The sequence below is a fragment of the Chanodichthys erythropterus genome, chromosome 20 (genome assembly GCF_024489055.1).
Source record: "Chanodichthys erythropterus isolate Z2021 chromosome 20, ASM2448905v1, whole genome shotgun sequence".
Lineage (NCBI taxonomy): Eukaryota > Metazoa > Chordata > Actinopteri > Cypriniformes > Xenocyprididae > Chanodichthys > Chanodichthys erythropterus.
Window position 1 is genome coordinate 1,334,828 of NC_090240.1, and position 27,481 is coordinate 1,362,308.

The 27,481-nt window shown below is 38.5% G+C and overlaps 1 protein-coding gene and 1 non-coding gene across 2 annotated transcripts in view; both read left to right on the plus strand.

The window, feature by feature from the left end:
• l3mbtl1 (L3MBTL histone methyl-lysine binding protein 1) overlaps positions 1 to 24,963 on the plus strand; it is a 46,162-nt gene extending 21,199 nt beyond the window's left edge. The window contains exons 16-22 of the mRNA XM_067371034.1: positions 2,156 to 2,294; positions 2,394 to 2,493; positions 2,656 to 2,850; positions 2,967 to 3,016; positions 5,990 to 6,147; positions 23,028 to 23,090; positions 24,220 to 24,963. Coding sequence (XP_067227135.1) covers positions 2,156 to 2,294; positions 2,394 to 2,493; positions 2,656 to 2,850; positions 2,967 to 3,016; positions 5,990 to 6,147; positions 23,028 to 23,090; positions 24,220 to 24,354 — 840 coding nt within the window. The 3' untranslated portion in view covers positions 24,355 to 24,963. The remainder of the gene's footprint in view (positions 1 to 2,155; positions 2,295 to 2,393; positions 2,494 to 2,655; positions 2,851 to 2,966; positions 3,017 to 5,989; positions 6,148 to 23,027; positions 23,091 to 24,219) is intronic.
• trnaa-agc (transfer RNA alanine (anticodon AGC)) lies at positions 19,751 to 19,824 on the plus strand. Its single transcript has one exon. It is a non-coding gene; the product is annotated as a tRNA-Ala (tRNA).
• Positions 24,964 to 27,481: the final 2,518 nt, after the last annotated feature.

Below are 27,481 nucleotides of genomic sequence, written 5' to 3' on the forward strand. Positions count from 1 at the left end.
CCCAGTAGAAACATATACTCCCGTTCAGAAGTTTGGGGTCTTTTTGTTCACCAAAGCTGCATTTATTTGATCATACAACAAAAACAGTGAAATAATTTTACAATTTAAAATTTTCTATGTGAATATGTTGTAAAATGTAATTTATTCCTGTGATGCAAAGCTGAATTTTCAGCATCATTACTCCAGTCTTCAGTATCACATGATCCTTTAGAAATCATCATAATATGCTGATTTGCTGTTCAAGAAACATTTCTTATTATTATCAATGTTGAAAACAATTGTGCTGCTTCATATTCTTGTGGAAACCGTGATCTTATTTTCAGGATTCTTTGATGAATAGAAAGTTCAAAAGAACATCATTTATTTGAAAAGGAAATCATTTGTAAAATTATAAATGTCTTTACTGTAATTGTTGATCAAATAAAATGCATCCTTGCTGAATAAAAGTAGTAATTTCTTTCCAAAAAAATCTTATTGACCCTAAACTTTTAAATGGTAATGTATGTAAAGCAAATTGCTATTTAAAGTATGAAAAATATAAGTTAAAATAAAATTGTAAATAACTTTTGCTGAAGCATTATCAGTATCCGCAGCACAACAAATGTTTGTGTTTGTGATACCACATGATATTCATTTATAGTGGTACTCAAGCTAACAGCTCACTTACTCAATGAATCACACTGCAAAATATCTTTATGGTTGCCTTGTTTTCCATCAGAAATATAACACATAATCTGTAAAAGATTTTTGAGAAGTAAAATTATGTACAATAGTAGGAAATGTTTCCAGAGAATATATCCACCTTTTTCCTATGCTCCATGACACTTTGCACGAATCATGGGAGTAACTTCCGTTAAACAGTAAACAATCAGCAAAAGGTTCGCTCTTTGAATGCAATAATAAGCATTTTCAAAAACTGAGTACAATGAGATTATTCTATTCATCCCTTCAACCATTGAACGTTAAAATGACATTAAAAAGTGTAAAAGCATCAACAAGGTACTTTCAACGGACCATGAATAACCCCTGATTATTTTCACAGTAATATAAATTATTTCTAATATTACAGATGTGTTAAACATCAATGTAGTGACATATGTCTGTATTATGTAACACGTTGACTTGATCAAAGATACTTGTTAACTGGACATTATGTGATAATATTTCAAAGTGATTTCCGTCATTTTGACAGACGATAAATATTGTATTTACCTGCTGTAGAAACATTCTAGTAAACAATGCTAATAGGGATTAAATGCGAAAAGGGGAGACGATCACATTTTTAAGCATCCTTGTGAAAACAAACCTGGAAAGAGACGTGAGGAATTATAGAGAAAAACAAGAGATTCTGTGCATTCCAGAGAATTATTAATGGGACAAATTGTAAATTAAATCAGGAGAGCAGACCAAAAATGCGCAGTATATGTTGTCTTTTTTCATACTGTTACAGCAGAATACAAAAGAAAAAAAGAAAACAATAAGCGACTGGAAAGAGCTCTTGCCACAAATATTCTTGTTATACCGCGTCACGTTAAAATAAATCTTACATTATTCTCTTGAAGTCTGAACATGAGAACATGAAGGAAATTTTACAGCTCATTCTGTTAAACTGATGATAAGGTTTATTTATAGCTCAAACTTATGATGTGAAATGATTTGTTTCAGTTTTTTTTAAAGGAACTTCCCCACAAACCGGAAGGCTCCAAGACCACAGTAGGTTCGTTTGGAAAAAGGTGGATATTAGTAAGCTTATTTCTCTTACCCAAATGACAAGATTTGTAAGAAAAGTAAATATAATGTGTATATTATTCTTTAAAAACATGTTACACAAGTATGCTTTTCAAGTAAATTTGGCTCACGGTCAGAGTGGTTGACGAATTAACAGCCCTCCGAAAAGAATGCTAACTTACACAAAACCACATGATAAACAGTAATTTACACTAACTTTATTAGTTTGAAACTGACATGAAAAGAAAAAAACACACCAAATCACATGAAAAAACACAACCGGCAAAGACATCAAGAGAAAAACAGGCTCACAGAATCCCCTGTTGTGAGACATACTGTTACTGTTGAGCATTTCAGTGGTGCATGGATGAATGTGGTAGAGTGACGTTTTTTGTTAGGGTGTGTTAGCCTCATTTATTGTCCTTAGATTCATTTTGATGGTTGGAGCCACTTGTATGATGAGTGGATGGATTCAGACCATCCGGATATCCACCCTGCAGGCTGGTGTGAAAGCACAGGACACCCGCTCAAACCTCCACCCTGCCAACCCACTGCCCAGAAACCTGGTGAGATTCCTCCAGATCAATCTCATTCCTCTTTCATCTGACTCATATATGCTCATGTACCAAATACTCTGTCAATTCAGAGTAATATGTGTCTTTTAGGTCCCAGGGAGAACCTGACAGCCCGACAGCCCAACTTCTCCATGTCTTATAAAAGTCTGCCTCAGCCACGTAACACCTCCAAATACAGCTTTCACCACAGGTCATTCTTTCATATGCCTTTAGTATAGAGTGCACATTTTAAAAATACTGAAATTTTCAATGTGTCTTTTGTCTTCTGATTAAATTGTCTTGCAGTTGACGAACAGTTTATTGAAAACAAATGACTGCAGATTTGAGAACAGACCTGTTGTTTGTCAAACAGAAAGTGCCCTACTCCGGGATGTGACGGGTCAGGTCACGTGACTGGGCGTTTTACGGCACATCACTGTTTATCTGGCTGTCCGTTGGCTGAGAGGAACCAGGGCCGGCTTAAGGCGGATCTCTCTGATACAGAAGGATCCAGACGTAACCTGCTGGTCTTTGGCCAGAGAGCAAAAAAGTCACGATATCATGGCAGGTAAGACAATATTCACATTTGTTGTGTTAATCAAGTATAACTGCATATTTGTATATTAATGATGTTGCAGTTGTGTAAACAATAAATTAAAAATCACCTTTCTTTGCTGTTGCCAGGATTGGTCGCCCCCCTAAATATCGTAAAAGTCAGCAAAGAAATTGTCAGAGTGAGTTTTACTTTCCTACATTTACTATATTTGAAAGTTGAAAATTGCCAAAAAAAAATTTATCCAATACTGTTTAATTTCAAAGTAATTTTTAATTTATGTAGTCATATTCTGCTTATGTGTGTATCATGTTAACATGTTAACCAGATTGCCATAATCCACTAATGCAATATTCTGTTTACTAATAATCTGACAGATATGTGTGTCTGTACTTATTTTTGGCTCATGAAAACACTTACTCAGAATATCCAAATTAAATGATATATACAGTCAATTATTGTGCAGAAGCACAATGATTACAGCATATAGTCAATAGCTATGTTTCCATCCAATGTTGCAAATTTAACTATTGTGCAAAATTAGAATATTGCATAAAACAATTGAGAATAAAGCACCGTTTCCATCCAGCGAGACAAAGACAACAAAATCGTAACTTTTTGATAATCTGACACCAAATATCACTAAGATAAATGTAATTTGCTGCAGTTGGAGAAGCCACTGTGGGTCTTTTTTCATAAAGTATATAACAAATGACTTGCGCCTCTGAGCACGCCGAAGAAAAGCAATCAATGTGGTCATGTTATCTTGCTTTCAGATGCCTTGTGTTTGTGAATGCAATCGTGTAAGACAATTCTGGGAGGTAATTATACTGGGATTAATAAGGTTTTTCAGAATGAAACAGCATTGCAGATGCTGTGCAACAAGATCAATCCGCTGGTTTGTCCAGTTATACCATCTCATATTGCAAAGTCACACAACTTTTTTGTTGCGCATCAAAGAATTTGTTGGTAACGCTTTAGATTACAGCCCGGAAAGTACTGCGTAATTACAACGAATTTACAGCATAACTTTCAATAATTATAGTGTAACAATACAGTAAGTATGTGTAAGTATAGGGGAACAATATGTAAAGTATTGGGAATAAAGGGGTAACAACCAGGAAAATAACAAATTATTTATACTGTAAATATTTTATATCTAAGGGGTACTTATGACATATAACTAAGGGGTAAGTATGACATTACGGGCCGTAAATTAAAGCGGTGCTTGTTACCCTCTTATTTCATGTAGTTACAGGGTAAGTAATTAATAAAATGCAAACAATCTGATATCACTGACTCCGAAACCTTTATTTGAAAAACAACTTTATTAAAAACAGGTCTACAACACTTATTATTCATTTTTTTAAATCAACTTTTAATTTCAAACTCTAAAGTCCTGACAGAAAGTAACAAGTTTTGTCCGTTTTTTGGTTGTTGTTGTTTCTTGCTTGGCTTCCACCTGCTCTTGTTTCTCGGCTGATGAATCTTAAGAAGGAATCCCGTTGCTATTCTGTATTATAAGAAAATACAGTACACCCCGAAATTTTCTCATGGTTTAGGCTATTCATCTTTTCGCTTCCGACCAACTGTCACCTGCGCCTGCATGAGAGTCGACTTCACGTTCGATGAAGCACATTGAAATGAGCAACGTGAAGCTTTCATGACGTTCTTGCGGGAGATTCGTATGAAACTCGCGCGAGAACTGCCGTCTCTGTTATTCTGTCTTGTTTGTTTCTCATTCTCATTATCCGTTATTCTGTGTATTTTGTTGTGAGCATTACTAAAAAAATAATAATAAAAAAAACTGACGGCATCCAACATCTGCGTGAGTTTCTCGGCACGCCTACGTCACGCTTCAAGTTACGGTAAGCATGAACTCTCAACCCTCGCATGCACGCGCAGAAGATATTTGGTATTTTTCTTACAAATACGTATTGTTTCACTTCAGAAGACATCGATTCATCCATTAGGGTTGTATGGATTACTGTAGTTATTGATGTTTGTGCTGTTTGATGTTTCGACTTTTAGGAACACGTGAGCTTGCATTATAAAGCGTTCCCAGATGATTTATTTTTTTCCTAAAATCCTTTTTGTGTTCATCTGAAGAAGGAAAGTCGTATACATCTCAGATGGCATGAGGGTAAAAGATGAGTAAACGGTGAACACATTTCCGGGTGTTCTGTATTTTTTAAATACAGAATAGCAAATGGGATTCCCTCTTAAGTTTCATCAGTGGAAAGAAAGAAAAAGAGGAACAAGAGGAGGAGGAAGCCAAGCAAGAGAAACAAATAAGAAGTGTTGTAACTTTAAATCTGTTTTGAAATAAGTTGTTTTTCAAATAAAGTTTTCCAAGTGTTATGACTGTTTGCGTTTTTATTTATTTATTTATTTATTTTTTATTAATTACTTACCCTGTAACTACATGAAACAAGAGTGTAACAAGCTCCACTTTAATTTGCGGCCCGTAATGTCATACTTACCCTGTAACTACATGAAATAAGAGGGTAACAAGCTCCACTTTAATTTACGGCCCGTAATGTCATATTTACCCCTTAGTTATGTCATACGTACCCCTTAGTTATAAAATATTAAAAGTATGAATAATTTGTTATTTTTCCTGGTTGTTACCCCTTTATTCACAATACTTCACATATTGTTCCCCTATACTTACACATACTTACTGTATAGTTACACTATAATTATTGAAAGTTATGCTGTAAATTTGTTGTAATTACGCAGTACTTTCCGGGTTGTAATCTAAAGTGTTACCAATTTGTTCAGTAAATGTGTTTCCATCATAGTTTCTGCGCATGTTTTCTTATCGGATAAAACATGTATCTGCCTCATCTGAGTTGACCAAAAGTTTTTTATGCACATTTTTAGAATTTATGCACGTCTTGGCATTTCCATCCAGCATTGTTTATGCTATATCCCAAAACGTACATTAAAATAGGTGGATTGAAACATAGCTAGTCACAAGTGCAAGCATCTTCTTAAAAAGGAGTATTTCAGTTGCTGTTGACTATGTAAACCTCTTTTCAGAATAAAAGTTATGTAAACCTCTCACCAGAATATGGACCTTAATCAAAACATAATTTATAACAACATAATGCTTGTGTTTGTAAATGCTGTCACTGTGTATGTGTTTCAGATATGACAGTGGAAGGAATGTACCCTTCTCTCTTCATGACAGCATTTACTGCAAACTCCGATCGAACCCTCTCTCTCTGCTGGGAGCAGCACTGCAAACTACTGCCTGGTGTTGCAGGAATTCATGCAAGTCAAGTAGCTACCTGGACTATAGAGGAGGTAATCACTTCATTCATCTGTGTGGAAATAAAACACTGAACAAATCAAATAATACAATTAGCTGAAAACTCAAGAATACAGCAGCACAGTTCTGAACTTCCGGATATTAAAATGATCTCTGAACGCAGCCAGGGGCGGATTAAGGTCTACACAGGTCCCTAGGCTCAGGGATTTCTAGGCCCCATACCCCTCAAATTATATATAATATCCAGGAAATTGAGTGAACAAGAGAGAAAGCCTGTTTCCATCTGGTATTAAGATGTGTTTTCGGTGATCTGATCCCAAATGGTGAGCCAAGACGCATTACACATGGTATTATCACACATTTCAAATGCTTCTTCTGTGACCACTTGCTTTTAGATTTTGTGGTGACACTCAGCTCTTTTTTCGCCACGCTCAACTACATTTTCACTTTTGGCGCACGAATGCTATTGAATTAATTGAATTCCAGAAGTCTTGTGGTTTGTTCAGAAGCAACTTTGCAAACCTAAGCTGTGCCACCATTTTTTTTTTTTTTTTTTTAAGAGAGAAGAGGCTTTCTCTTGGCAACCCTTCCAAACATACTTGACCCATCTTTTTCCTAATTGTACTGTCTTGAACTTTATAATTTAACATTTTAATTGCATCTCAATAAATTAGCATATCATGAACAATTCTGTAATTTAATTAAAAAAGTAAAACTTAAATATATTCTTCATTTATTAGACAAAGTAAAATATTTCCAGACTTTTTTGTTTTCATTTTGATGATTACAGCTTGCTGTGTAATGGTGCTCTGAGACTTGAAAGTAAGATCCAATTGCAGCTTTTATTTAGGGATAACCAAAGAGTAGTACAATGCCAGGCAAAGGATCAAAATCCATGAAAAACGGTCCACAAGAAACAAGAAAACAAAACCAGAGAATGTGCTCAGATGTATGAACTCATGGACTGGAGCGGGCTCATGGACTGGAGCTGATGTGTGCGCAGCCCACACACACCAAATGGCTGTGGCCACAACGGCCAGTGCTGCAATTTCTAAAAGCTCAGGTATGGTAGCCATCTCGGCTGAGGGCTCAGGGGTCTGGAACGGACTCATGGGCTGGAGCGGGCTCTGGAACAGACTCACGAGCTGGAGTGGGCTCATTGCCTAGAGTAGGCTCTGAAGTGGAGTCTTGGACAGAAGCAGATACTTGGTTAGAGTAGACTCTGGAGCGGACTCAAGGGCTGGAGCGGGCTCACGGGTTGAAGCGGACCGACGGGCTGGAGCGTACCCATGGGCTGGAGCTGGCACTGGAGGTATCTGAACCTTCCCATTCTTGCGGAGGTACAGGTAATTGGAAAAATTCCAAAAATTTAAAGTCCTTACCCAATCCATCTCCCACTGCAGCAGAGGGTCATCCAAACAATGATTGAAAATGTCTTTGAGGACCGCATCAGGGTGATTCATCCTCTCTGCCCGTGACCAAAACTTCTGGGTGAAAGCCTGCACCTCCATACCTCTCTGACGAAGTGAAGTCAGATCTTGGGGACCGGTCTGACTTTCCCAAGCACCAGCAGATGGCCGGATCTCCTGCTGCTGGATCTAAACATGATCAAGGTTTTTGTCATGGTGCTCTGAGACTTGAAAGTAAGATCCAATTGCAGCTTTTATTTAGGAATAACCAAAGATTAGTACAATGTAGTGATGGGACGATTGATACCGGGGCTCTGATGCTCCGGCAATGTTTTCAAAGCACTATTGTATCACACACTGTACCGATGCTTGTATCGAAATGACAATACCACATGATTGATGACGTTTGAAGCTTCAAACGTCGTGCAGTATTGGAAAATCAGGACAGCTGGTTTGAAAAAAATGGCGCTTCACCTGATGCATAAAAGGAAAATGCATTAATTATGTTTTATTGCTCAGGTCTCAGAGACCCCGAACAGAATATAAGGGTTAAACAGCTCATCCAAAATTATGATTTGTTAGATATGGTGGAGAAAACAAGTCTGACCACCAGATGTCGCTAATGTGCACTGTTAAAAGCTTCGAGTAATGAACCTTTTTTCGGCAGAATTTGATGAAAGCCTCAAACGCTTCAGAAAGCCTTGGTTTCCCATCACTTGTACAATGCCAGCAAAGGATCAAAATCCATGAAAAACAGTCCACAAGAAACAAGAAAACAAGAAAACAAAACCAGAGAAAGTGCTCAGACGTGCAGGTAACATTAACCAAAACCTTGATGACACTGACAGAAACAAACCAGGTATAAATAGGCATAAACTAATGACAAAAGTGAAGACAGCTGTGTGCAATGAGCAGTGATGAGTCCGGAACAAAGGGCTATGGGAGATGGAGTCCTAAGAGTGATAAAATAGTCCGGGGCGGAGTGCCCTCTAGTGGCTAACCAGGGCACTCTTAACTGGTGATCATGACGTGCTGCTCATCAAAATAAAAAAATCAGTATCTCAAATGATTAGAATATTTAATTTCAAGTTATATTAAATTACCATTCTCAGGGTATTAATACTGCGTTTAGGTCAGTAATCCCAACAGCAGTCATGGGGAAGTCTGCTGACTTGACAGTTGTCCAGAAGACGATCATCAAGTCCCTCTACAATGAGGGTAAGCCACAGCGGGTCATTGCTGAAAGAGCTGGCTGTGTCAAAGCATATTCATGGAAAGTTGACTGGAAGGGAAAAGTGTGGTAGGAAAAGGTGTACAAGTGAAAGGAATGACCACAGACTTGAGAAGATTGTCAGGCGAAGCCAATATAAGAACTTAGGAGAGCTTCAAAAGGAGTGGACTGAAGCTGGAGTCAGTGCACCAAGAGCCACCGCACACAGACGTCTTCAGGAAATGGGCTACAACTGTCACATTCCACATACCAAGCCACTTCTGAACCAAAGACAACGTCAGAAGCGTCTTACCTGGGCTAAGGAGAAAAAGAACTGGACTGTTGCTCAGTGGTCCAAAGTCCTCTTTTCAGATGAAAGTAAATTTTGCATTTCATTTGGAACTCAAGGTCCCAGAGTCTGGAGGAAGAGTGGAGAGGCACAGAAACCATGTTGCTTGAAGTCCGGTGTGAAGTTTCCACAGTCAGTGATGATTTGAGCTGCCATGTCATCTGCCTGTGTTGGTCCACTGTGTTTTCTGAGCACTTCATGCTTCCTTCTGCTGACAAGCTTTATGGAGATGCTGATTTCATTTTCCAGCAGGATTTGGCACCTGTCCACACTGCCAAAGGTACCAAAAGCTGGTTCAATGACCATGGTGTTACTGTGCTTGATTGGCCAGCAAACTCGCCGGACTTGAACCCCATAGAGAATCTATGAGGTATTGTCAAGAGGAAGATGAAAGGCACCAGACTCAACAATGCAAATGAACTGAAGCCCGCTATTAAAGCAACCTGGGCTTCCATTACACCCGAGCAGTGCCACAGGCTGATTGCCTCCACGCCACGCCACATTGATGCAATAATTCATGCAAAAGGAGGCCCAACCAAGTATTGAGTGCATAGAAATGAACATACTTTTCAGAAGCCTGAAATTTCTGTTTAAAATATCCTCTTTTTTTATTGATCTTATGAAGTATTCTGATTTATTGAGATAGTGAATTGGTGGATTTTTGTTAAAGGTGCCCTTGATTCAAAACTTGAATTTACCTTGGAGTAGTTAAATAAGAGTTCATTACATGGAAAAGACATACAGTGAGTCTCAAACCCCATTGTTTCCTCCTTCTTATATAAATCTCATTTGTTTAAACGGCCTCCAAAGAACAGGCGAATCTCAACATAACACCGACTGTTACGTAACAGTCGGGGTGTACGCCCCAATATTTGCATAATGCCAGCCCATGATGTTCCCAACATTATAAAAGGCATTAGACAAGGGCAGCCAGTTAACATCTGGAGCTGCACACAGCCAAATCATCAGACTAGGTAAGCAAGAACAACAGCGAAAAATGGCAGATTGAGCAATAATAACTGACATAATCCATGATAGCATTATATTTTTACTGATATTTGTAAATTGTCTTTCTAAAAGTTCCATTAGCATGTTGCTAATGTACTGTTAAATGAGGTTAAAGTTACCGTCGTTTCTTACTGTATTCACGGAAACAAGAACCATCGCTATTTTCATTTTTTAAACACTTGCAGTCTGTATAATGCATAAACACAACTTCATTCTTTATAAATCTCTCCAACATTGTAGCAATAGCCGTTAGCCACGGAGGACAGCCTCAAATTCACTCAGAATAAAACTTTAACATCCAAATAAATACTTTAATCACATAATTTGAAAAGCAGATAATCCATCGAATCCAAGATGGCAGCATGTGTGTATCTGTGTCTGTGTGTACACGCCTGTTTTAAGTTGTTTTAAGTTTGTCTTTTATCTCTGAAGATCGTTCTTTTATCTCCGAGGATCGCTCCGAAGATCGCTGTTTTTATATTATAAGTGGTGAGAGACTTTATCTAGACGTGTTGAAGGCCTTCTCTGCCGACTGCGCTGGGCTTTGTTGTCACTCCGAATGAAGGGAAGACGCAGGCCCATCGGGTTTAATGGATCGAGTCTCTCTTCAGTTCTTCATTAAAGGAAAGTGCTTTTTTTTTTACAATAGCCCAAGTGGCTTAGTCCATTTGCTACCTGGCTACTGTTGTTGTTTTGATGGTGATCCTCTTTTGTCTCTCCCGCGCATTGTGGTCTGGTGTTGGCGTGGATCCCTCTTATCGCATCGTAGCGCTGGGCAGCGTTTCGTGGGATTAGGACGATTTGAAGTACCTTGAATTACACATCAGCGAGGAAGGACTTGAATTTACTACTATCAATGCTGATAGCTGTGGATTTTTGACGGACAATGTTGAGTGTAACTTTGAGCTGCAATACAGTAGGTGGACAACCAAAATGGGTATTACCGCCACGCATACCGCTACCGCAGGGCCGTTGCTTTAACTGAAATTCAGTCGCGTGTAAAAAAACTACCGCCAGGTGGCGCAAAGGGACGGATTGGAAAGTGACTGTAATAATAAAATGTCGGTTTGTAAACGGAGATGAAAGGAAGAAGTAAAACAACAATAACATTATAATATAACCTTTTAACATCCTTAAAAACCATTAGAAAATTTAAAGTGAGTTAATTTCAAAACGTGGGATAGTCTTAGGCTACTCTATGCATCAAAAATTAAAAGAAAGACCCTTACACAATGTCTTACTGCATGCTATTGTCATTAAACAGTCATTAGGCATATATATATATATATATATATATATATATATATATATATATATATATATATATATATATATATAAACACAGTACTATTAGGAGCACACGGATTATAAATGTAATATTTTCATTCTGGTTTGCTCTTCGCAAAAAAAAAAAAATAAAAATCCTTCAAGTTCCATATGCGGAGCGAAATGAGAACGGTCCAGCATTAAGACCGCATTAAGAGCAATAATTCTTATTAACTGCTATTGTTCTTGCTTTTTTAATTGTTCTTGATTATTATTATTTATTTATTTTTATTACTATTTTTTTTTTTTTGCTATTATATAGGGCTGTAACGATATGCGATATGAAATCGAAATCGCGATACGCAGGTCCACGAACCTGTATCGCGATTTGAGAAGGCAGAATCGCGACACACCCCTTCCAACTCCCAGAGTTATCCTTCCTGTCCAGATCCAATGCTACCACGTTTTTAAATTACTATAAGTATAAGGGTTGTAACGATTTTTCGTAGATGGTGTGTCTCAATCAGCTCTCTAGTTCAGTAAGTGTTTCGGGCACACATTGAATCTTGCAAGCAGGTTTAAACGTTTTGTCATGTCAGTCTCTTGCATGGTCGCGTGAGAAAAGTCGTGGCTTTCTTTCACCGCAGTGCACAGCAACAGCTGTGCTCACAGAAAAGCAAAAGACGCTTGCGATGCTTTGCTTTAAGTTCTGTGGCGCCGTTCACATATTGCGTCTTTTCCGCGTGCAAGTCAGTTATTATTTTCAAATGTAGCCGCGCGGCAGACGTGCTCATAATGGGATCAACGCGGTCGCGACGCGCATTCAATTCTCAACTTCTCAGAATGCCGCAAGCGCACCGCAGGTCGTGTGACAAGAATCAACCGATCAGCTATGGCCTTTCCGTAACAAAACATCAAAAGCTCAGCCGAACGGCTGATCATAGCTGTACATGGTGGTTTTTATATCTTATCTCCAGCAATATATCTCGTAGTAAAACTAATGCAAGGGCTAGAAATCTTTTATCCTTTGCAGAAACATCCTCTTGTTCCTCTGATCCTCTTGGAGAGCCCAGTTCAAGGTTGCATAGCAACGACCGACGCCACGGGAGCGCAAGCGCTTTGGAAAGAAGGAGAAGCGGTGCGACCGCGCCTTCCACGCGTTTTAGACGCGATATGTGAACGGCCCCTATTCATAATTCTAAGTTCATGTTAAATTTAAAAAAAAAAGTTTTAGTGACAGACAGCCCTATTCAACTGTTAATTTGAATACAGAAGGTTTTTATTAAAATTTTATATTTATTTATTTTATTGAAATGTGATCTTGTGTGTACAACAAAGACAATTATTGAAATTTGTTAATGTTTTTTTTAATAAATCTTGTTTGAATTTCAGTTTCATTTTGTTCAAAATATCGTGATACGTATCGTATCGTGAACTCCGTATCGAGATACGTATCGTATCGTGACCTGAGCGTATCGTTACACCCCTACTATTATATATTCTATGTAATGTTTAGTGATTTTGATATCGCAGACTAAAATACCGGCAGGAATAAATATTTAGGCAAATTTACTCATTAAAACCAAAGGTGTTCATCTGTGATTGTACATCAAGAGCAAGGACACGTTGTGTGCATTTTGTTTTGTGCTTTTACCAGACCGAAACGCTCGATTGTCTGTGTGAAAACTGTGCGTGTGCACGAGCGCCAAGAGAACTGATGACAGCCGCAACGAGCTCTGGCCATGATTTCAGAAACAACACGTTCCAGCGGAACTTTGGTGGTATTATTTGTTTTGATAATCAGGGAAACAGTTACAGGTATGACCCAGTCTCCTCTTAATATCATGAAATCCCTGTTGTTTTAAAAATGACAAATTGGTCAGGTTATGGTGTATACACAAATGTTCATACCCTTTGGGATTTCAAATTGAAGTTAACGTTCTCAAATGGTGTATGATGATTCTGCATCTGTTCAAACAAATAATGAGTACTGCATTGTTAACCGCTTCACTTGTTTAAATTCGTCTGTTAGAAGCGTAAGTGATAAAGTAAGACGACGGAGTTTTATAATTCTTATGTTATTAATATCTGGAAATATTTCACCAAACCCTGGTCCTTATAATGATTCCGATCTCACTTTTAAAGTTCCTGCTGATTTTAAATCTAGATCAGGCCTGGGTTTTATTCATATGAATGTGAGAAGCTTGCTTCCAAAGCTGGACTTGGTGCGCATTTGGGCAAAAAATACAAGCCCTGATGTCTTAGTAATATCTGAAACATGGCTTAATAAGACGGTTTCGGGTAAAGAAATTGATGGTTACACTGTTTTAAGGGCTGATAGACCAAAGAGGGGAGGAGGGGTAGCTGTTTATGTGAAGGATAGATATGAAGTTACACTATTACTTTCTGAATCTGTAGTTAAAAAATACGAACTACTAGCTTTTAACCTCATTGTCTCTAATACTTTACATCTCACTATAGTAGGACGTTACAGGCCTCCATCAGCTAGTAATGATGCCATTTCCTCTCTGATGCATGCAGTGACTTCTTTAAACTATAAGGAGCTTGTTCTTCTAGGAGACTATGAATTGGCTTCAGTCGGGGTCTGATAGTTTTAAAACAATCTGCGACACCCTGAACCTCTTTCAGTTAGTAGAGACACCTACTAGACCTAACTTAAAGGATCACAAAAAGTCCACATTACTTGATCTTATCTTCACTAATGCTCCCCATAAATACTCTTTAGCGTCAGTATTTGCCAATGATGTTAGTGATCACTGCGTCATTGCCACAGTCAGAGATATCAAACTACCTAAACATAAGCCACGTATTATCACGAGACGATGTTTTTGTCATTTTAATGAGCAAGATTTTGTTTTCGATGTAGCACATTATAATTGGGATAGGATTTTTCTCATCCCTGACGTTGAGTCTGCCTGGAAATATTTTTATGATGGATTCATATCGTCTGTCAATAAGCATGCCCCTTTTAAAAGATTTCGTGTCAAAGGTAGGGACAATCCCTGGTTTTCTGAAGCCCTATCTGCTCTTATTCATGAGCGTGATGTTGCTTGGGCCAAAGCTAGACTAACTGACTCAAGCTCTGACTGGATCTGCTTTAGGCGGCTTCAAAATAAATGTACAGTTGCTGTCAGAAAAGGTTGATTATTTTGCTGTTAACTCAAATAATCCCAAAAAAATTTGGCAGAATATAAAGCTGTTAACAGGCCGTAAAATCATCACTAGGTTCCCTTCGTGTATAAATACGGATTTTTCTAGTATCTCTGATAAAGAGCAAATGCTCAATTGTTTTATTAAGCATTTTGTTGCTTACGGTTTTCTATTTAAATGTCAAGATATTACATGTCCTGATACAGATTTTATTAATGCAGAAAGTCGCTCTAAAAAGCAGGAGTTTAGATTTAAACAAATTACAAATTCAGATGTTTATAAAGAACTTAGATCATTGGACACAAATAAATCACCAGGTCCTGATTGTGTGGAACCTCTGTTTTTAAAATTAGCTGCAGATATTATTACTTCCCCTTTAACTTACATTTTTAATCTCTCATTAAATTCTGGTGTCGTTCCTGAAATTTGGAAATCAGCTTTTGTTGTTCCATTGTTAAAGGGAGGAGATCCTGTGAAATTAAACAATTATAGACCAATATCAAAGCTTTGTGTCTTAACAAAGATTTTAGAAAGTTGTATCAGCGAACAATTAACTTGTTATTTGAATACAGACAATGTGCTGTCTATTAATCAATCTGAATTCTGCAAAAAACACAGTACTACAACAGCTGTCCTGAAAGTTTTGAATGATATCGTGGGATCAATTGATAATGGTGAATTTTGTGCCTCTCTTTTTATTGATTTATCAAAAGCTTTTGATACGGTGGATCATGAAATTTTGCTGCATAGATTGAAAAGCGTTAGTCTATCAAGGTCTGTTATCCTCTGGTTCAAAAATTATTTATGTGGAGGAACCCAACGTGTACAAATTGAATGTAATTTATCCGACTCACTGGAGACTGTTAAAGGTGTTCCCCAAGGATCTGTGCTGGGGCCTCTGTTATTTACTATTTATATAAACAGTCTCGATTATGACATTCAAGATGTTAACTTTCATTTTTACGCAGATGATACGATTATGTACTGTAGTGCTTCTTCTGGGCAACAAGCCCTGTATAAACTTCAGTCTGCTTTTGATGTTATTCTGTCACGGCTTTCCAGTTTAAAACTTGTTCTGAATAGTGATAAAACCAAGTATATGGTATTCTCAGGTTCGAAAAAACTTGAAGGTAATTTAATTTCTCTACAGACCCCACAAGGTACCAAGATTGAATTAGTAAAAGTGTACAAATATCTTTGAATTATTGTTGACGATGCTTTATCTTTTGGTCCTCACATCACTCAGCTGAAGAAAAAACTGAAAATTAAGCTTGGGTTCTATTTTAGGAACAAATTTTGTATGTCATTTGAAAGCAATTAGTTTCTACCACTTTTTTATCTGTACTTGATTATGGCGATGTAGTGTACCAGTTTGCTCCATTATATCTTCTTTCTTCTTTAGATGCTGTTTACCATGGTGCCCTTAGATTTATATCTAACTGTAAATCTTCAACTCATCATTGCACCTTGTACAGCAGAGTGGGTTGGCCATCTTTGCCTAGTAGGAGAAAAATTCACTGGTACTTAATTATCTACAAAGCCATATTGGGGATGCTGCCCTCATATCTTTCTTGTCTTCTTCAACAGAAATCTGTTACAAAATATTTCCTAAGTTCACAAAATTGTTTTAATTATTTTGTTCCATTTGCTAAATCTGAATTTGGTAAGAAAGCCTTTGTGTATGCAGCCCCGTTTGATTGGAATCACCTTCAATCGAAATTGAAGTTAAATAACTGGCTGTCTTTAGACCAATTTAAAACCGTTATCCGGCAAATGGAAGATGATGCAGTGAAATGTAATTGTTTTTAATTCTGTGTTTTTAATTCTGTATGTATGATGTAAATCTGTGATGAAACTATTTGTATTGCTGCCATTTTGGCCAGGGCACTCCTGTGAAAGAGATTTTTGATCTCAGTGAGTCTTTTCCTGGTTAAATAAGGGTTAAAAAAAAAAAAAAAAAAATCAAAGCATGCATGCAGCATGCATGACGAACATCTTGTAAAGATCCATTTGAGGGTTATATTAGCTGTGTGTAGTGATGTGTCGTTCTTGAACGATTCGTTCATTTTGAATGAATCTTTAATGTGACTCGGGAAGAACGAGTCGTCTCGGGGGGGTGATTCGTTCAGTCGCGCATGTGCAATCTTCTACAGGTTCTGTACTGCTAGTAGTAGTTCACCTGATGATTCAATTGATTAGTTCATTTCATGAGTCTTTCGGGTTTTGAGTCGTTCCTTGATCACGTGACAGACCCATACGCTACCAATGCATTCTGAGCCGGAAAGAGAATTGATTAGTTCTTTTTATGAGTCTTTCGGGTTTTTGAGTCGTTCCTTAATCACGTTACAGACCCATACGCTACCAATGCATTCTGAGCCGGAAAGAGAATTGATTAGTTCTTTTTATGAGTCTTTCGGGTTTTTGAGTCCTTCCTTAATCACGTGACAGACCCATACGCTATGCTGTGTGACCCAAGCACATTATATTTATTAGTAAATAACGTTAACTCTCCAGTTTTGTTTGAGTTTGTGTTACAACTGTTAAAGCTGAAGTTATCATAACCTTGATGTCTTAAACTAACATTAATAATTCAAATTCAAAATGTTATTTGCTTTTAATTTATGTCATTATGTCCTTTTTGAGCAATCTTCTTATACATATATTAGACTAATATGTCAAGTCTGACTAGGAAAAGCAATTATTATAACAGCAAACTCAAAATTGGAGTAAAAATGAACAAACTAGGCTATAAATTCTTTGTATTGTAGGCTTGGATTATTATATTATTATATAGCCTAGTGTTTATTTAAAGATAGACAGTCAAAAAGATAAATTAATCAATATTTTATTTATAACAGGGCTTTATTTATTTATAACACACCACAGATCCTCAAGAAACAGTAACAAAAACAGTGACAGAAATGTCAGAAATAGCATATGGGTCTGTCAAGTGATTAAGGAACGACTCAAAACCCGAAAGACTCATAAAAAGAACTAATCAATTCTCTTTCCGGCTCAGAATGCATTGGCTTAGTGTATGGGTCTATCACGTGTTTAAGGAACGACTCAAAAACCCGAAAGACTCATGAGATGAACTAATCAATTCTCTTACCGGCTCAGAATGCATTGGTTTAGCATGGGACTGCCTGTCACGTCATTAAGGAATGACTTAAACCCGAAGACTTGTCAGACAAGAGGTGAGGTGAGCTTAATCAGCTTGTCATAAACTGAAGACCCAGGTAAAGAATGAATTAATCATTTCTGAATCTTATAGCATTGTAGTTTTGTATTGTTTGTAGTGGGATCAACGTTTGCATAAGTAGTAGATGTGTTGGGGAAGTAACACGTAACATTTTAATTACATTTTGCTAAAATGAACGAAATGACTCGAAAAAAGATTTGTTCATTTTGTTGAACGAGACTCAAAAGTCCGAGTCAGTAAAATGATCCGAACTTCCCATCACTAGCTGTGTGAACTTTGTAAATGCGCTGTAATATAGTCGACAGCTGGTGTGGCAGGGAGCACGTGATTTAAGGGGGCGGCGCCAATGTAAATCAGTGCATTGTTAATGATGCCCCAAAATAGGCAGTTAAGAAAATTTATTAAAAAAAACACTTCACAGACACATTCAGGAGACACCTTAGACTTATATTACATCTTGTGAAAGAACGTTCTTGGGCACCTTTAAATGTGAGCCAAAATCATCACAATTAAAAGAACCAAAGACTTAAAGTACTTCAGTCTGTGTGCATTGAATTTATTTAATACACAAGTTCCACAATTTGAGTTGAATTACTGAAATAAATGAACTTTTCCACTACATTATTGAGATGCACCTGTAGTTCTTGGGCTGTCTGCAATTTCTCTGAGCATTACACGGTCTGATCTTGGGGTGAATTTGCTGGGACGTCCACTCATGGGAAGATTAGTGTCTGTTTTGAGTGTTTTCCACTTGTGAATAATCTTCCTTACTGTAAATGGATTCAAATAGCCTTGTAACCGTTCCCAGATTAATGGCAGCAACATTTGGTTTTCTAAGACCATTGCTGATTTCTTTCCTCCTTTGCATTGTGTTAAGCAAACTGACAAAACTTCGGCTTTTATAGAGGAGATCACACTTGCTGGTGATTAATCAAATACATTTGATTAGCAGTGCCTGACTGCCACTTACCCTCTTAATTCTTATGTTAACAGTAAGGGTGTCCTAAGTTTGTCACTCATGGCTTTTCCATTTTGGCTTTGTTTTTGCTAAACAAATAATGAAATGGTGTGATATGGCATGTAATGTTGTTCATCTGAGGTTTTATTTTCCAAATTTTAAGACCTGCCAAGGACCAAATGATTTTTTGTTTATGTCCTGATACAGAAAACCATGGAATTCAATAGGACGTCCTAACTTTTTCACATGACTGTATGCTGTATCACTAATAATCATAAATATTAGGGATAAAATAAATATCAATAATAGGCTACTGGCTATTCGAGTGAGGTGATTCAATCTATGGTTTTTAATAGTAGAAAACAGAAATAAGTACTGGCTATATAAGGGGATTTTTACTAATATTTACCTCTAAATTATTAAAGGTGCCATAGAATAGAAAATTGAATTTACCTCGGCTTAGTTGAATAACAAGAGTTCAGTACATGGAAATGACATACAGTGAGTCTCAAACGCCATTGTTTCCTCCTTCTTATGTAAATCTCATTTGTTTAAAAGACCTCCAAAGAACAGTCAAATCTCAACATAACACCGACTGTTACGTAACAGTCGGGATCATTAATATGTACGCCCCCAATATTTGCATATACCAGCTCATGTTCAAGGCATTAGACAAGCCAGTATTAACGTCTGGATCTGTGCACTGCTGAATCATCAGACTAAGTAAGCAAGCAAGGACAATAGCGAAAAATGGCAGATGGAGCAATAATAACTGACATGATCCATGATATCATGATATTTTTAGTGATATTTGTAAATTGTCTTTCTAAATGTTTTGTTAGCATGTTGCTAATGTACTGTTAAATGTGGTTAAAGTTTCCATCGTTTATTACTGTATTGACGGAGACAAGAGCCGTTGCTATTTTCATTTTTAAACACTTCAATTATTAAACATAATTCATGAACACAACTTCATTCTTTATAAATCTCTCCAACAGTGTGTAATGTTAGCTTTAGCCCGTTAGCCATGGAGCACTATCAAACTTTCCAAACTTTCCTCCACGAGCTTTCCTGTAGCTCAGTGGTTAGAGCATGGCACTAGCAATGCCAAGGTCATGGGTTCGATCCCAGGGAATGCACATACTCAGATACAAATGTATAGTATAATGCAATGTAAGTCGCTTTGGATAAAAGCGTCTGCCAAATGCATAAATGTAAATGTAAATGTAACTCATTCAGAATCAAATGTAAACATTCAAGTAAATACTATACTCACATGATCTGATGCATGCATGCAGCATGCATGACGAACATTTTGTAAAGATCCATTTTGAGGGTTATATTAGCTGTGTGAACTTTGTTTATGCAATGTATTATAGAGTCGCGAGCTTGGGGGCGGGGAGCTCGAGGATTTAAAGGGGAAGGAGCCTGAATCGGCGCATTTATAATGATGCCTCAAAATAGGCAGTTACAAAAATTAATAAAAAAAAAAATCTATGGGGTATTTTTGTCACAGTCACATGGACTTTTAGTTTGTTTGTTTGCATTGTCACATGTTCCTTTGTTCTGTTTCCCGCCACATTCAGTCACCATGGACACTCATTGGACCACGCCCACTTGTTAACCTGTCTAGCTTGTTTGTGTCAGTGTATTTAAGTTCCTGTCTGTGTTCAGTTGTTTGTCAGGTCTCGTTTGTGTTTGGATATGTTTGGTGCATTCTCTACTCTGGATTCTGTGTTTCTCCCTGTGGATTATCTAGTAAAGACTTATTAGTCGGCTGCCTCAACCATCGCTGAGGGAGTCTTAGTGGAGTTCGGCGGGATGGAAGCGAGCCCCGCCCAACCCCCCACCACTGAGAGTGAGTGTTCGGCCACCGCACTGGAGAGAATTGTTTTTGATGTTGAAGAGGTTGTCTTGTTTTCCCCTCTATCTCCTGAGTCTGTCTATGTTCCTGTCTCCCCGCTGGTTCCGTCCAGCCCTGAACTGTCCATCTCCCCGCTGGTCCCGTCCAGCCCTGAACTGTCCGTCTCCCCGCTGGTCCCGTCCAGCCCTGAACTGTCCGTCTCCCCGCTGGTCCCGTCCAGCCCTGTATTCCCTCCCAACCTCCCTCATCCACTACCTCTCCAGCACACCTTGGACTCTGTTTTTTGTTTTGGACCTTCCTCTGCTCCACAGTTTTTGCCCCAGTCCCCAGCTATTCCTGTCATCCCTTCATTGATGCCTCCCATCAGTCCCTCTGCGCCTCCTCTCAGTGGTGAGGCTACAACTCGGGCCCTCTGGGAGTCATCTCAACACGGCTGTGAGAAGCCCTTGGCTCCGCCCTCTGCCTCTGCACGCTCCAGTCCTCCTCGATCCGGCGTCCCAACTCCTGCGCCTATGCTCCTTCCTCCCTCGATGCCGGCAGAGATCGTCGGACTTTCAGCCTCGCAGGACTCCCTCAGTACGTCGGCTCCACCTGGGTCGGGCATCGCTACACCTACGCCACGGACTTACTGGCCGGTCGTTACACTCCGGCCCTCCACCCCTTCGTCTTCGGCCAGCTCATCTCTCCCTCAGGCTCCACCTCCGCCCTCGGTCGCTCCTGCTCACCTTCAGCCCTCTGGATCTCTACCATCATCTCGGGGGATCGTCACAACGGCTACGTCGCGGCCGCCTAGATCTTCGGGGTCCCTCCACTACATCGGCTCTCTGGCTTTGCGGTGGGCTTCATCATCAGTGTCGCCGTCACCTCCGGTCGTCCCCATGGCGGCTCCAATGATCTTCGCTCCATGGCTCCTCCCTCCGGCGCCGCCGCCATGGGACGCAGTCTTAGCTGTGGCCTGGGTCAGCTCACAACATCTGCCTCTGCTCAAGGCTCCACCCTGGATCACTCCGCCACCATCTCCACCATGGACTTTTGCTTCTCACCTCCTCCCGGTCGGCCGTCCACCTCCAGAACCCCCTCCAGCCCTCCCCTTTGATGTTACTTTACGGCGCGAGGACGCGCCTTTCCGGGAGGGGGCGTAATGTCACAGTCACATGGACTTTTAGTTTGTTTGTTTGCATTGTCACATGTTCCTTTGTTCTGTTTCCCGCCACATTCCGTCACCATGGACACTCATTGGACCACGCCCACTTGTTAACCTGTCTAGCTTGTTTGTGTCAGTGTATTTAAGTTCCTGTCTGTGTTCAGTTGTTTGTCGGGTCTCGTTTGTGTTTGGATATGTTTGGTGTATGCTCTACTCTGGATTCTGTGTTTCTCCCTGTGGATTATCTAGTAAAGACTTATTATACGTTACTCTTCCTCGTCGTGTGTTTGATATACCAGCATCCGTAACAATTTTGAGCTGAAACTTCACAGACACATTCAGTGGACACCTTAGACTTATATTACATCTTGTGAAAAAGCATTCTAGGGCACCTTTAACCATTTATCACCTGTAATACCAAGGTATAACCTCTAGATGGCTGTACCTATATAAATATATAAACAAGGCTGTGTATATTGCTTTCAGAATTGTATTAGGTTTTGCATTTGGATGTAGCCTATATTTAGACATTATTAGAGACTTCTTTTTGTCAAAGTTGAGATTGTTGATTTTTTTTATATATATATTTTTTTGAGATTGTTGAGATTTGTCAATGTGTTAAGTTAATTTGAAGTGTCAGTTTTTGGATTATTATTGCAGTCAAATCTGGACACAGAGGAAGCATTTTGTTACTTATACTAGCTAATAGCTTGATCATTTACATAAAAGTAATCAGAATATTGACTCTGTGCGAGATCTGGTCTGTGCTCTCTCCTCCTGTTTGAAAAACTCAGCAAATCGATCAGTGATAAAGGTATTGGCATGGTAAAAAGGCTTTACATTGCCAAAGCATTGACAGATCCAACTGTGTTGAGCATTATCAAATTTACAGGCAACAATGGGCATCGAATAAGGCAGTCATTGACAGCTCTCATTTATCCTTTGCTGAAACTTGCTTGTCATCATGGAGAGCACAGCTCATGGTTGCTTACAACTTTGAAAAGAAAGAGAAAGCGGCATGGCCGGAGTTTTCCACATGATTTTAGACGCGACATGAGAACTGCCTCTAAAATCTGTCATGCGCACTGTGCGCTCGTCAATTGCCTGTTATTTTAAAACCTCCACCCAGTAACTCTAGTTATTACTAGTACTGTAGAAGTAGATTGATTAATAAGATAATATTTGTAAAATCTGCTGAACATAGGCCCCTTGATCACATAGGTCCCTAGGCTGCAACCTAGGTTAGCCTATGCATTAATCTGCCCCTGGACGCAACAAACCAACAGCAGCTTGAATGATGGCTCTATTAATTTATATCTCTGTTTGATTTGCAGGTGTTTGGATTTGTTAATAATCTTATTGGTTGTGAGGAGCAGGCCCGAATTTTTAAAGATGAAGTAAGTAATTAGCTTAATATAATTTCAGTTATTAATGAAACTGGGTTAAATGGAGTCATAAGTTTTTATGTAGTAGTTTTTATTAAAGCCTTCTACATGTATATATGAAGGCACAATCACATTTAACTTTTCACAGTGAATTTCCACAGGTGAAATGCAGGCGTCTCAATAGAAATCAGTATATGCTTGGTTTGGAAGTGTGTGCGGTGCATTATGCATCACTACACTACTGACAATGGACCTTGTTTTGCTCGTAAAAGTTTGTTTGTGCTGGGGCCATTTCTAGGTATAGGCAAACTAGGGCGCCACCAGCTGAGTGCCTCAATGCCCCACGAACACATTAACATAACGACACTGCATTTTAAATGCAAAGTACTTCTAAGCAGCTGAATGTTAGCATAAGAAAGATATCATTTTTAAACTGTATTAGAAAGATGACAATCAGAAATGCAAATATGTAATGTATATTTAAATTATATATTTAAAAAATAAATGACAGCAACAGTGTTCAGTTGGTTATGAATAAATTTACATAAAAAATTCCATTCACATAAAATATAAAGATCAGTAATAAACCAACATCTATCTCATATGAAATATTTTAATAATCATATCATTATTCTAATCAAAAACATTAATCATCATCTTAGCTTTATTATATCATGTTAATTGTATTTATTTTAACTAAAAAGTTTAAACATACTTGGAATGTCATTAAAGCTTATAAATACTAAATTCATAACAAAAAGTCAATGATATTTAAGATTTTTGTTTTTGTTTATTTAATTTCAATTAAATTTTACTTGATGTTAAATAAAATGGCCTTACAACCATCCAGAATAGCCTAGCAACAACCCTAGCAAGATGCCACAACTTTCTGGATAGCATAGCAACTGTTTAGCAATGGCCTGTCAACCAGCCAACATGCTAACATCTTGCTGGTGAGTTTTACATGGGTACACACCACTCACATTTTCTTAAAAAAATGTATTATGATATTTCAGGCACTTTTCTAAATAAAATCCAAACTATGAACTTAATTCAAATATATGATTGAGTGGTGTTGTGTTACATTTCTTGTTACAGCAGTGAAGGCTGGTCATTGATACAGCATCGCTTTTCTCTGCAGATGATCGATGGAGAGGCCTTCCTCCTTCTGACTCAAAATGATATTGTGAAGATCATGAATATAAAGCTAGGACCAGCGCTGAAGATTCACAACGCCATTTTAATGTTCAAGAGCACAGATGAAGGCCTTAAGTGAACAATTATTCTTCAAGCTCCTCATGCCGTAACAATCCATTCAGAATCCGACATCTATCACGTGTTTGGTGTTTAACGTCTGAACCCACCAGAGAGAGAGAGAGAAAACCCGGACTCGAGAGCAGGATGAACTATTCACGAGAGTACAGCCTAGCTGAGCTTTGATGCTGCTTTATTTCAAAAGCGAAATGACACGTTCTGATGAAGAACAACTTGATCTGAAACCACCATGCAGGATTTTTCAGATAGATTTTTTTTTTTTTTTTTTTTTGTATTTGGAGTGTTAACTGTAATCTACAATTGTTCTCAGTATGTTGTGGTGACACAAGTGAAATTGATGCAGAGAAATATCAGGGCAGATTTCAGTTGATTGGTGCTACTGTCCCCTTTATTAGAACCCTGATGTTGTTTATGCACTTTACATGAGTAGCCACTAGAGGGAGCAGTCCTTTAGACAATGAGCAATCTGAGCCAACTAAATCCATTGCTTGGGGACCTTTAACAATATTATTATAGTTTCAAATGAGCTATTTTACCGAGTTTGGAATGTCATGTCAGTGCTGTTATTTTTGTATGAATAGAAAATCCAGAGGGGTAAATTGTAACCAAGGCAGGTTTTTAGGTGATCTATGTTTCTCTCTCTGATGGGAAATTTTAATAATGTACAGTTAAGTAACCATGTCGTTCAGTTCATCAACATGAATAAATGTTTAATTCAAGTACTGTAGTCTGGTTTCTGCTTGTGTTTAGGGGTGTTTGTAAAACCCCTAACTCCAAATATATAAACCTGTGTTTAAACATTTGTGCTATGGACATGAATGATACCTAAAGTCTTGCTGCTTGTTGAAGAGTTGTGCTATTTCTAAACAGTGGCTATTTAAAGCAGGGGTCCCAATTCATAAAGGGGGTCAGGCTGTGTTTTTTTTTAAATATTTTATCAGTGAAAGCATTTATTTGATTTTCCATCAATTCTTCAAAAATACTAATGTCATTTTCGTATTTCTTGATAATTTTTGTATCACTACCTCAACCCAAGAAGGCATAACTGGGGTCAAATTGACCCGCAGTCTACACTCAAGACTGTATTTATACACACATTCATGCTTGATAATATTCATACTACCCACATGCATGCTTAACAGTCATGAAGTTCTCAAATGTAGAACCTACTCAACCAGTATATGTCAAGTCAAGTCAAGTCACCTTTATATCTATTGCTCTTTATACAATACAGATTGTTTCAAAGCAGCTTTACAGTGATAACAGGAAAATAATGATTTAATGATGCAAACAGAATTCATTTCAGCTGTACAGCAGCTCTAGTATCATTGTTCAGCTAAAGTCAGTTCAGTGTTGATTCAGTTCCATTGTAAAGATCATCAGTTATTAAATTTGTTCATTTTATCTATACAGCAGCTCTGCAGTAAACAGTAATGTCATCATCACCTCAGTTCAATTCTCATCCACTAGTGTCAGTGTAGACTGAATATTAAGTGTCCCCAACTATGCAACAACATGTGATTTCAGATGCAGTAGATGAGTAGAGAAAGGCCACAGGAAACAAAGGAAGAGGTGCGATTTCTGCCCAGACACTTAGAAAGGTGCAAATAATAAATTAAATATTCTTTCTCTGTCTGAAAAGATAATTTTCACGTTGTCTGTAAGAAATGTGAGTCAAGGTTCAGACTTTACTGTAGATCTAAATTAGTTTAGAGTTTGTAGAAAAGGTACAAATGCATTTTAAAAAGAATAAATTTCTTCTTTTGTAATGCAAGGAAAGTGGACAAATAAACATTCTTGATATATGAAAACATTTCTGTATCATCAATTATTTCAATTGTTTCATTAAAGGTGCAGTAAGCGATTTCTGAGAAATGCTGTTAACACTGGGGACAATGACTATAAATTATTAACCCACATATAATAATTGCTTGAAACTTGGTTTATTCAAAATTATTGAGGAGACACAAATTGGATTCATAAGAGGCTGATCAGATTCAAATATTGAAAGATTAAATGTGTTTGGACATGAAATTGTGATAGTCAATGGGCAGACCATACACATTTTTATATATATATATTTTTTTTTTAAATAACTGAGATAGGTAATTATTTTTCCAAATTTTCAGGCTTAAATATTATTACCATACTGTACATGAATGCTAGTCCCGATATGTGGGTGCAAAGGGATTTGTCTATTTTTGGAAAGGATTTGGAAGGAAATGGAAAATTTTGCTAGGTGTATATATCTGTCACAGACACGTCAGGTTCCACCTCACTCCCTTACCCACGCACTCAATCACCAGCATACTGATCACCGCCACCTGTGACTCATCAGCACCGCAATCAGCACCAGTACAAGACCACCACACTCACACACACTCACTGTCCGGTCTCGTTTGCACTACTACACATGTATGCTAACCTTAAGGACTCTAAACACCATACTTACCTGCTCCAGTCGTCTCCTCCATCTCCATTGTCTCCCGTTCTCCTTGTGTGCTTACCTGCCTGTGTGTGTGAGTGTCTCCGCCAGCTTCTACCATCTCATCTCTTCACCTGCATCTGCAAGACAATATCAGGACAGTATTATATTCCCTTCATCTCTCCAGAACCCTTTATCTGCCTACCATAACCCAGTGTTCTGCTTAATTGTTAATAAACTCACTTGGATTGTTTATACCTCTGCCTCCGTGTCTCTGTTGTAACAGAAGAACGGACCCTAACAACTTCACAGCATGAGCACCAACGACCCGTTTCAAGAGCTCGTGGACGCACTGCGCCGAGCACTCACACCACAGCCATCCTCACCATCACCATCCACTGCTGCAGCTTCCGCACCTTCTGTCACCGCTCCTTCTCCAGCATTCACCGCCAGTCCCATGGCCAAACCGGCGCCCTACTCAGGATCGGCGGAGGAATGCAGCGGATTCCTTCTTCAATGTGAACTGGTCCTGGAGATGCAGCCGCACCTCTACACTTCCGACACGGCAAAAATAGCGTTCATCATTTCGCAACTGCAAGGTAAGGCCCTGCAATGGGCAGATTCCCTGTGGACTCAGAAAGGCCCTGTTGTCCAATCATATTCGGCGTTCGTCTCTCACTTCCGTGAGGTCTTCGGGAAACCT